We start from the raw sequence: 11,425 nt of genomic DNA, 5'->3' as shown, positions 1-11,425 counted from the left end.
AGAACTGAGTTATTTTGTGGAAAGGGAAAGGAATAAGGAAAAGTAGCTGATAGCTATTGAGGAGCTTCTCTGAGTCTAGCACTAAGGCTCTTAACATATATAACCCTATTTAATCCTCAAAACACTTCTAACAGAAAGAAAACTTGAGTTTATAGAAAGATGGAAATAACTTAGCAATGACCACCCTCCCTGCCCCAGCCCAACCCAGTCTAGTAGAGACCATGCCAGGTTCCAGCCCAGGTGCCTTGGTTCTGAGACCTGCTTTTCCACTACCAGGCTGCCTTTTGTATGCCTGGCCTTAAAGGCAGGCCTTTGGACCTAAGTGGTAACAAAGATCAAACACAGTAAACCTGGGCCCTAAACAGAACTGATGTTCTCAAAGAAAACCCTGATTCATCACAGCTTTCTGAGAAGGTTCCTGGCCTTGTAGAAAGAATCCAGATCTCTGAGTCTTATGAACATGAGTCTAAATTCTGGCCTTATCATTTTCTGTGTGACTGTGGGTATACTTCTTAACCTCTCAGGTAACAGTTTGTGAGTTTCTGTGAGGATTAAAGATGATGGATATGAAGTCTTTATTCCTTTGACATGGCAGATATTCACTAAGAGCTGTCTGTGTTTAGGAAGACAGAAAAGGTAATGATACACTTTAGGAAAAACGTGTAACCATGGTTAAATTAAAGGGAATAAACTTCAGTATAACTGAACAGTTTATTGACACAGAACACTTCATTCTTCATGGATTGTGAATAAAACTGTTACATAGTAGGAGGTGAACATAACACACACTACGTGTTTGGCACTATTCTGTTTTGTTTGCATTAACTCATTTAGTCCTCACAACAAGCCTTGTGCTAGGTGCTTTTCTTATCCCCATTTTATACAGTCCCCATTTCAGATGAGAAAACTGAAGCAGAGAGAGAGGTTAAGTAACTTTCCTGAAGCGATACTCAGCTGTCAAGTGGTGAAGCCAAAATTCTAACTCAGGCATTCTGGCTCCAGAGCAAGAGAAGGAATAAAACCTGCTCTACCTTGGGGTTGTTATGAGATTCAAAATCAGATAAGCTTTGGGAAAGTGATTCACAAATGCCGAGTGCATTCTAAGAGCTTGTATGGCAGGCCGACTGGGGCTGGGGGTTAAGATATAGACTCAAGGGTGACTGCTTGGGTTAAATCCTCACTCTGCCACCTGATTAGCCTTTTTGACTTTGAGCAGATTACTTATTACTCTGCCTCATTTTCTCAACTGTAAAAATTGGGATTGTATAAGGAAATACTTGATAGGGTTGTTCTGAGGATAAAATGAGCTGGTACATCTGAAAAGTTTAGAATAATGCCTAAGATAGTTCTAGACAACTGATGGTGATGATGACGACGATGAAGAAGATGATGATGGTGGTGGCAAAGAGGAAGAGGAAGGAAAAGGTGAAGAGGAAGCACAGGAAACAAGCCTTGAAGTTTGAGACCACTGGGATTGAATCCTAGCTCCTTGACTTGATCTCAGGAACATTTCTTAACTTCAGACTCAAATATTGTCAAAACAGAGTTGTCTGAGTTGGAGGTAGGGTATGTAAAGGCCCTCAGCATAGTGCCTTCCACAGGGTAGAAACTATAAATATTAGTTCCTTCTTCATTTACTCTGCTCTGAGCACCTACTAGTGTAGCAGTGGTGCCAGCATCCATGGAACACACAGAGGTGAGATATTCTCTGTATTTTCAGCTAGAAATCTGAAGAGTAAAACTGGTCATTGATAACTAACATAAGGATTAAAAAATACGTAGTGCTAAATGCTGTGAAAGAGACAGGTACAAATGTAACCTCCAAAAAGGAGAGGTTCCTCCACTGAGGAGATACAGGTGGGCTTCCTGGAGGAAGTAATATTGCCTGTGGGCACAGAGGCTGAGTGGGACTTTAATTCCAAATGGAATTTGACTGGGCTCTGGGCCTATTATAGGAGGCCAGGCTTTTGAGGCCTTGTGATACTCATCCTTGTGAGCCCAGAAGGAAGTTGGCCATCTGTAATTCCCAATGCTGCCAAACTGGGCAAGGCCCTGTGGGCTGAGGGATTTGGGCCTCTAGGTGGATGTAACTGGAATTTCAAGATCCGGAAGCTCTAGCTTTGTGGTCAGATAGGCAGCATTCTTTGGCCCTTGTTGATCTGCGAAGACCATGACATGAATTCTCAGAGAAAGGGGGAAAGGTCGTGTTTCCTCTTCTACCAAGGAAGATTGAGAGAAACTGCCCTGATAATCCTTGAGGCTTCTGCCCTCTGCCCAGGTCTCCCACTCCATTGCCCAGCCCACGTGCAACCACAGGTGGGGTTGGGGGGCCAGCAGCAGATAAAGCAGACAGACCTGGATGTAAGACCTAGCTCCACAGCTTAGTTTCAGGGAAGTCCATTTTCCCCTCTGAGCCCCAGTTTAATCAACTGATGGGAGTAAGTATTTAATAAGATGAAATTAAATGAGAACTTGTGTAAAAACACCTGGCTTAGGGCTTGGCACATTAGAGAAGGGCTCAGACTTGTCAGAATCAGTCACCATTTAGTAGATACATGATTTGTGTTGCACAAGTGCCTGCAATACAAACCCAGGCCAAAGGGAGACAGAAATGGTCCCTCAGCCACCCTGCCCCATCCTGTTTTCAACCTCCATCCTCTCACAAGGAAAGTCTCCAGGGACCTTTGAATCCATCCTTCATGCTGGACTTATAGTGATCCTCCTCAAGACACCCTGCTCCTAGTTCTTAGCTGAGTCTCCTGTGGAAGCCTGCTGGACTGCACTGTCAGGGGCTCACCTTGCTCCAGAGCAGATTCATCTACTGGATAAAGGGAAAATTTTGCAGGCCCCTCGCTGGCGCAGTACAGCATGCCACTTTTGATCCCAGAGTGATGAGTTCAAGCCCCACTTTGGGTGTAGAGCTTACTTTAAAAAATAAAGTGAAAATTTTAAATGCGCATAACCAAAGACAAAATACGCGGTTTCAAAGAAAGTTTGTACTGGAGACAGGCTGTGGCTCCTTCTCTTTCCCACACCTCCCACGGGGGCTCTGGGAAGCAGAAGTCTGTGCACAGCCTCCTGTCCCAGTGCCTTGCTTGCCAGCAGCCTCCACTCCCAGGCCAGGCAGCTCCTACCTACCTCCCTGCTCCCCTACCTGCCACTCCTACAGTCCCAACCCGCCCACCCCATTCACGTAGAGCCCTGGCAATGCAGACTTCTGTACTTAAGCAGAAGGGAAAGGCGTTGGTGACATCATCGCCCCTCGGTTCAGTGGACTGGCTTTAGACTGGGATTGGAGAGGTCTGGTGTATATTATGTTCTAGTGCTGTCACTGGCCCTCTATGTGGCCCTGGGCCTCAGTTTCTCCTTGTGACTAACGATGGGTCTCGACGGCTCTGGACGAGAGTGGGCTTGCCCTGGGACCCCAGGTCCGCTCAGGGAACACCGACGTCCTTGCGGGACTGGGAGGCGCTGGGCCGCGGCGGGGAGGAGCCGCCGGTCCGGCCCCGCCCGCCGGGTCCAGGTGCCGCCGCTGGAGCTGCCGCTACCGCCCACGCCGCCACGAGGGGCCGCCCGCGCCGCGGTCCGAATCCGGCCCGCGTCCATGGCCTTTCTGACCGCCTGGAAGGGGGCGGCCTCTGGGAAGAACGACCGCAGGTAGTAGGCAGGGGCGGGGACTCGGCGGGAGGCGCGCCTGGGACAGAGGGGCGGCGGGCGGCAGCCGACGGGAGGGACGGCTGTGGGGGTACAACTGGAGACCGCAACGCGCTGGCTGCTGGGCGCGGGGTAACGGCCGGAGGGCCAGGGAGGGGCAGCCCAGCGCCTCTCACACCCTCACGTGCCCGCTGCTCGCGTGTCGTGGCCCCCAGCCGGGCTGGGGCTGAATCGGGGGAGTAGTGATGCGCCCCCACCCCCCACCCCGGCCGCACCCGAGCCCCGCTTCCGGTGCCGCAGTCTGCGCGCCACCTGCGAGGGTGCTCAGGTGGGCTGGCCCTCGGGCGGGCTGGGAGTCAGGTTTGGGCTGCCGAGTCTCCCCTCAGCGGTACGGCTCACGCACCTGGTCCTCCAGAGCGTTGCGAGAGGGGAGCCGTGGGCACCCTGTGTGTCCCGACAGGTGAGAGCAGGCACAGCATCCACCCCCACCCTGAGTTGTTCCTATCTGGGGGCAGCAGTGTCGGGGGAAATCTTGGGTGCCAGTGCTGGTCAATGGTGGAATTAGGTGCCCCCACAGCTCCTCCAAGGTCAGCCCTTCGGGGATGTGTCATTGTTTCCTGTGTGTCACCTCCACTTACCTAGCTGTCCCCACCTCCTGGATGAGTTGGTGTCTCCAGATGTGTTCCCTTAAGAAAGAGGAGAGGGGACAGTCCTCTCTTTTCTGAGCTTTGACACCCCCTCCCCCCAATTTCTTCCCTTTGCATAAAGTTCACCCTCCTACTCCCTGGAGAAGAGCAATCCAGCTGCCCTCCCAGTGCCTCCATCTGACTGTCCTATGAGAACCTCAAACTCTGCAAGCCCCAAATCACACTTCACACCTTCACCCCTAAACCTGTTCCTCTTCCCATCTCAGTGAATGGCATAGTCATCCACCCAGTTGCCCAAGCCCGGAACCTGGAAGTCATCCCTTTCACCTCCCTCCCTCATCTCCACCCCAGTGTCCAAGTCCTGTTGATTTTCTCTCTGGTGTCTCTCAAAGCTATTCATTCCCCTTTGGACTATTGCAACATCCCCTAACTTTCCCAGTTCCTCCAGTCTTCTTTCCATGCACCCTTCAGACTGAACTTTTCTAAAGCACAGACAGACCATGTCATTTTTCTAAACTTCCATGGCTCTCTATCACTTAGAGGTTAAAGTTCAAGGCTCTTAAGAGAGGTGGTGACCTGCCTAGGCCCGTAACTCCCCAATGCTCACTCTGGTCCAGCAACACTGACTGCACTGTTCCAGGCTTCTCCAGGTTGCCTCTGCCTGGAATGCCATCCTCCGCTCCTGACATTCAGCCCATTAGGACTCAACTTAGGGTGACCTCTTTTAGAGAGCCTTTCTGACCCCAATCTTGAGTCAGACTCAGAGGCTTTCAGCTTCTATGCTTCCTTCTCATGGTTCTCATTCAGTTCTCTCCTTCTCATTTAACAAACAACTTTGAGCATGTACCATGCTCTGGGCATTGTACTAGGTGCTGTGGATATGGCATTACTACAGAGACACAACTCCTTGATCTCAGGAGACCATGTTCTAGTGGAAAAGACAAGTAACCAAATAAACAAGCAAATAAACAATGTTGTATAAAGCTTAAAATAGGGCCATGTGATGGACAATAAAATATATCATTTCCAGAGCATTCCCAGCAGTGAGGGTAGCTCATGTCAAAGTGTGATTTGTGTCTGGGGAGCAGAAAGGGAGTCCTTGAGGATCAGTGTCTGATCGGATCCAGGAGGCAGGCTGCTCCAGAACAAGGCAAGGAGTTTGGATTTCATTGTGTGTTGGGAAGCCACTAGAGGGCATCAGGGAGAGGATTTATATATTTAAAGATGACCCTGCTCCATGCTGACAGTGCAGAACTGGGTTGGGATTCTCTCTCTCTTCCTCTCTTTCTGCCCCTCCCTCGCTTGCTCGTGCTCGCTCTCTCTCTCTCTCTCTCTCTCTCTCAAAATAAATAAAAGAAAGAAAAAAAAAAGGTAACCCTGCTACCCCAGGGAGAAAGGATTTGTTGAGGGACAGACCATTTCAACACTGAGTCCGTGTCATCCTTTTCTGTCTCCCCGGTACATATGGACAGAAGACAGGGTCTTAGAGTGTGCTTCAGTTTTGATGAGGACATGAGGGAATAATTTCCAAGGACGGTGAGATCTCCTGGTTGGGATAGGGAACAATGGCTATGTCCAGATGAATTTCTTGCCCAAAGCTTGCCCTGCCTGTGAGAATCGGGTTCTGCTCTGTCCTGTAGGCACCAGGAACCTTCTGAGTTTCAAATGTGTGCATGCTGCTGATGTCACAGTGTGGAGGGAGGTAGGGAGACCAGAGGGGAGGCTGGCATGATGACCCAGGGTGGATTCTGGGGTGCGGATTAGGAGAATGCAGGGTGGTGAGGGGAAAGAAGCTAAGGAGGAAGAACTGCTAAGTGGTGAATAGACAGACTGGGAGGTAACACTCAGAATCACTAATGATGGGAGGGGGAAGGGAGACTGGCCAAGTAGAGGCCTCTGCATCCCTCCTTGGGCCTGGGTGAGGGAGTATATAGGAGGGCCTGAACACATGTGCCTTTATACTTCAGGTGGAACTTGCTGGACACAAATATCCAGAGAATACTCCTAGTTGTCCCCACAAAGTCTCATACCTGAGGCACAAGACCAGGTTTCCATTCTCCCAGCTGTGACTTCCCTACCCTCACTCCTCATCCACCACGCTGTCCGGTCTCCCACAGCCTGGCCAAAGGGTGAAGAGGTTGGAGGGTGCCCAGCCCCTAGGCTGCCACTTACTAGCTCTATGGCCTTGATTCAATTACTTGGTCTGTGCCTACTTAAGTTTACTCACCTATAAAATCATAGCTACTCACTGAGTGGTGGGAAGACCTAATGAAGTCCCATTGGTTAAAGACCTAACAGACAGCCACTGGGGCATATTTGGTGTTCGGTAAATGTGAGTTCACTTCCTTCTTAGCCTTCGTATGAGGGAACTAGGGAACAGAGGAGATTCTGAAAGGTTTGGTAGCCAATGGTAGGATTCCAGGCACTAGAATTGGGTAGCCAGGAAGTGTTAGGAAAGAGAAATGGTGCCCATACATCTTACAGTGGGGACTGCCAACTGCTGGCACTACAAACAGGGCCCCTTCTTAGCCATACCAGTAACCTGCCACACTCAAGACTGCTCCTGTAGGAGGCAGCACTGGGAGCAAAGGGGAAAGTGTAGCAGGCAGATTGCTTTTGAGAGAGTGATTAAGTAGCAGCGTTGCTGTGGGAGGGAGGGGCCCCTCTGAGAATGGAGGGGCCCAGCCAAAGAGGCTGGGGCTTCCTGGGACTGCCATCAACAGAATTCCTGCTGTCAGTTTGAGCCCTGAGCTCCAGGAGCTGTCAGATGCCTCCAGGCAGGCAGTTTCGAATTTGGTGACTGGATTCTTGGAGCAGCTTTGGGGGCCCTTCCTCAGGACAGGATCTGGACTGGAGACCAGCGCTGAGTGTTCACCTCTACGATTCTCAGATTCTGTGAGTTAAGGCTCGGGTGATAATTCACAGGTGAACTGTGAGACTCAGGATTTAAAACTCCAGGGTTCTACACTATTGAAGTTTCTGGTCCCAAGGTTCCCACCTACCTTCTGTTGTCAAGGACAGCTGCACAGGGTGTGAGAGGGTTTGCAGCCCTCAAATCCTCAATCTCTGGTGAGGATACCATGGGAAACTCCAGGTAACCTTTGTCCCTTTTTATCAAGGATTCTGACTTAGGACATTTTTGGTCCTGTCTTGAGGTCAATTGGAAATAGATTATGTAGGTTGCAGTGTTAGCTCTGCCAGCATGCCAATTCCTGATTTATCTCCAAATCTGTGATTTGAGTTGCTTGTCCTTCTGAAAATTTCTGCTTCTCAATTCAGTTTCTCTCTGCGGTCAGCTCCATTCTCTTGTAAGTCATTCTCTTGTACTTCTCCATTCTGTGCAAGGCATGGCTACCAGCAGCTTCCAAGCTTAAGGCTTGGGACAGTAAGACAAAGCAGTGAAAAGCACCCTGGAGCCACACAGGCTGATTTTGGATCCTGACTCTGGGACTTTCTGACAGTGTAACTTTGGGCAGGTTATTTAACTTCTTTGTATTTCACCTTCCTCATCTGTAAAACGAGGGTGATGTTAGGACTTGCATCACAGGGTGGTTATGAGGATTGTGTGAATTAACTTATGTAAATAAAGCACTGAGAACAGTGCCTAACACATAGACAGTGTAACCAAGGAGTGTTACTGATTGTTGTCATTAGTCCCTCAGCTAGAAGGGGCTTCTCCACCAGTCTAGTTTGAAAAAGCTCAGGGAAATATCCAGTTGGCCATTCTTTCAACTAATCACTGTGCCCTGAGAGGTGGAATCAAATAAGAGGCTCTACCGTTCGGCCAATGGGGCTAGAAAGGAGGGAAGGAGAAGTAGGTCCCTAAAAACAAGTTAGGGGAGCTCAGTGTTGTAAGGTAAATGTGGCCAGTGAGCAGGCCTTTAAAATAAAGTCATAGTTTCATGAAGTATCCAAAATATGATTTCCCTAGAGCACCCCTGCCCGTCGCTCTGAGAGTCTTCCAGCTCAGCCTAAGACAGCCTAAGAGCTGGGAACTAGTCCCTTGTAGCACCCTCTGGGGGCCTGTGCCACCCACCACTCTCCTGCAGTTGTGACTTTGCCAACCCCAGCCCCATTCTCAGCCTGACTACCACCACCACACTGGCCCAGGAGGGGTGGGGGGACTTAGAGAGCAATGGTCCCTGAGGCTCTTCACTGTATCACCCCATCCCAAGGGTGGGACACACCCTTCCCGATTCCTCTCCAGCTTGACCTAAAACCAGGCTGTAACTTTTTTTTTAATTTAAAATATATATATAATTTATTGTCAAGTTGGCTAACACACAGTGTGTACAGTGTGCTCTTGGTTCTGGGGGTAGATTCCCATGATTTATCACTTACATACAACACCCAGTGCTCATCCCAACAAGTGCCCTTCTCAATGCCCATCACCCATCCCATTTTCCCCTCTCCCCCACTGTCCCCCCATTAACCCTCAATTTATTCTCTCTTTTTAAGAGTCTCTTATGGTTTGCCTCCCTCCCTTTCTGTTTGTAACTATTTTTTCCCCTTCCCTTCCTCCATGGTCTTCTGTTAAATTTCTCAAGTTCCACATATGAGTGAAAACATGATATCTGTCTTCCTCTGACTTATTTCACTTAGCATAATACCCTCCAGTTCCATCCACGTTGCTGCAAATGGCAGGATTTCATTCTTTCTCATTGCCAAGTAGTATTCCATTGTATATATAAGGCTGCAACTTTTTAAAGCACCTTACGGTGGGGCGGGGGTGTGTGGGGTGGGGTGGGCACCTGGGTGGCTCATTCGGTTAAGTGACCAACTCTTGATTTTGACCCAGGTCATGATTTCATGGTTCGTGAGATCAAGCCCTGCATCAGGCTCTGCACTGGGTATACAACCTGCTTAAGATTCTATCTCTATCCCTGTGTTCCTCTCTGACTCATGCATGCGTGCACGCTCTCTCTCTGTCTCTCTCAAAAAAAAAAAAAAAAAGAAACAAAAGAAAAAAACACTTCAGGGAATCAGTAACAGAGGACTTTTATGATTCTGTGGCCCCTCATCAAGTCCCTCAACCATCCTGATAGGAGCCTGACTATAGAACTTCTACTTCTGTGATGGTGCAGTATATGTTTTCCCACATCTTCCTTCCCAGGAGAGAGGAGGAAATTTCTCTCTTAAGCCAAGATTCCCAGGCCTTCCTTTCCTTTCCCAATATCAGCCCTCTTCAGATGAACAGCAAAGAAGAAATCTATTGCTTTTAGGTAAAATCTTTCCCCCACCCTACTAAGTGGCTGGATTTGTCCCATGTCCCCCAGCAGGACAATTATATTAGGACTTATGACAGTGAGTGGGACATCAGGTGCCCCATCCAGGTAGCCCTGTGCTAGATGCTCCATACCTTTTGACTCCCTTTTTTCCTCATGGAATGAACTTTGTCCCTGCTCATTCCCTCCCACAGCCTCAGGTGTCCCTCTACTCCCTCGCAGAGTCTGCCCTGGCAAGACCCATCCCTGCAAGAATCCATCTCCAACTAATAAACACCCTCCCCCAGATAGAGTATCTAAGTCTCAGATTGAAGGTAACTCTGCTGCCTTTCCAAGTAGATGGATGGTTGGATACTTCCTTTATACGTAGGTGACTGAAGGGCACAAAAAAGCACTGTCCCTGAGCACAAGACAGGCCAGTCAAAGAAAGATGACCTCTCAGGGCACCTGGGGGGGGTGGGGGGGACTCAGTTGGGTAAGCATTCCAAGCATTCCTTGATTTTGGCTCAGAACTTGATCTCACAGTTGTGAGATTGAGCCCTGCACTGTTAGTGCAGAGCCTGCTTGGGATTCTCTCCCTCCCTGTCTCTCTGCCCCTCTCTGCTCATACATGGTCTCTCAAAATAAATAAATAAACTTAAAAAAAAAAAAAGGGATGATCTTTCCACAGGCTCAGTGCCCAGCACTACCCTCTCCTTTCTCCCTCACTTACTACTGCTCCCTCCAACCACAGCTTCTCTCCCCTGCACCCTCTGAACTAGGCCCCTACCTCTACAACATCCCCATCCCCTGCCACCCTGCTGCCTCAGTGATCTGATAACAGCGAGATCTGTGCTTGGCTGTGCCCTGATTTGACATGCATCATCACCTTCCATTCACCTCAACTCTGACCAGGGAGGTCTTGTTGTCTGCAATTTTAATAGATGAGGAAATAGAGCCTCTGTGTGCTTTCTCAAATGCATACACACCGGGGTTTTTTTCTTTAGTACTAATTTTGTATTCTGCTTTTTAAATATTTTCCCACCTTCCAGAAAACATATTCAGGCAATAATTACTGAACATCTGTGTGCCAGGCACTGTTTTGGGCACTGGAAATATATTAGAGAACCAAAATGAAAAAAAGAAAAATACCAGCCCTGCCCTTGTGGAGTATAGAATTTAATGGGGAGAGACAGAAAATAAATGAATAAGCAAAATATTCAGGATGTCAGATTACAAGTGCTATGGAAAAAAGTATGCAGGGTAAAGGAATAGGGACCATGAGGGCAAAGGTTACATTAAATAGAATGGTCAGGGAAGGCCTCATGGAGAAGGTGACATTTGAGCTGAGATGTGAAGCAGGTGGGGGAGTAATTATATGAATATCTGCAGGAAGAGCAGAAGGAATAGCAAGTGCAAAGGGCCTGAGGTGAGAGCATGCCTGGCATATTTAGAAAAAAGCAAGGAGGCCAGAGTGGCTGAATATGAAGAGAGAGTAAAGGGAGATGATGTCAGAGAGAGATATGGGGGTGCAGGTCATTCAGGGCTTCGGGCCATGTGAAGACTTTAGCTTTTGCACTGAACACCATGGGGAGCCACTGCAGAGTTTTGAACAAACAAGTGACATGATCAGATCAAATGGGTCTGATGCTATGTGGAAAAGATAATATGCGGACCAGGGAAGGAGCAGAGAAACTACCTGGGAGACAATGTAGTAATCCAGACAAAGAAATTCTCTATAAATGGGGCACCTGGGTGGCTCAGCCAGTTGGGCATATGACTCTTGATTTCAGCCAGGTCATGATCTCCTGGTTCGTGGGTTTGAGCCCCACAGGGCAGAGCCAGCTTGGGATTCTCTCTCTGCCCCTCCCCCATGTGTGCATGCTCTTTCCTCTCTCTCCCTCTCTCTTTCTCTCTCTT

At 48.9% G+C, this 11,425-nt stretch overlaps 1 protein-coding gene across 3 annotated transcripts in view; it reads left to right on the top strand.

The window, feature by feature from the left end:
• Nucleotides 1-3,211: 3,211 nt before the first annotated feature.
• TTC39A (tetratricopeptide repeat domain 39A) overlaps nucleotides 3,212-11,425 on the top strand; it is a 54,468-nt gene continuing 46,254 nt past the window's right edge. For 2 of the 3 annotated variants that reach the window (XM_042997127.1, XM_042997126.1), the window contains exon 1: nucleotides 3,212-3,657. In XM_042997127.1, coding sequence (XP_042853061.1) covers nucleotides 3,380-3,657 — 278 coding nt within the window. In that variant the 5' untranslated portion in view covers nucleotides 3,212-3,379. Of the gene's footprint in view, nucleotides 3,658-3,801; nucleotides 4,115-11,425 lie in introns of those variants that run through there. The other variant, XM_042997128.1, reaches the window with a different exon arrangement.

Source organism: Panthera tigris, chromosome C1 (genome assembly GCF_018350195.1).
Source record: "Panthera tigris isolate Pti1 chromosome C1, P.tigris_Pti1_mat1.1, whole genome shotgun sequence".
In the NCBI taxonomy this organism is placed as follows: Eukaryota; Metazoa; Chordata; class Mammalia; order Carnivora; family Felidae; genus Panthera; species Panthera tigris.
The sequence above is the reverse complement of the archived record's forward strand: the minus strand, read 5'-3'. Positions and strand labels throughout refer to the sequence as shown.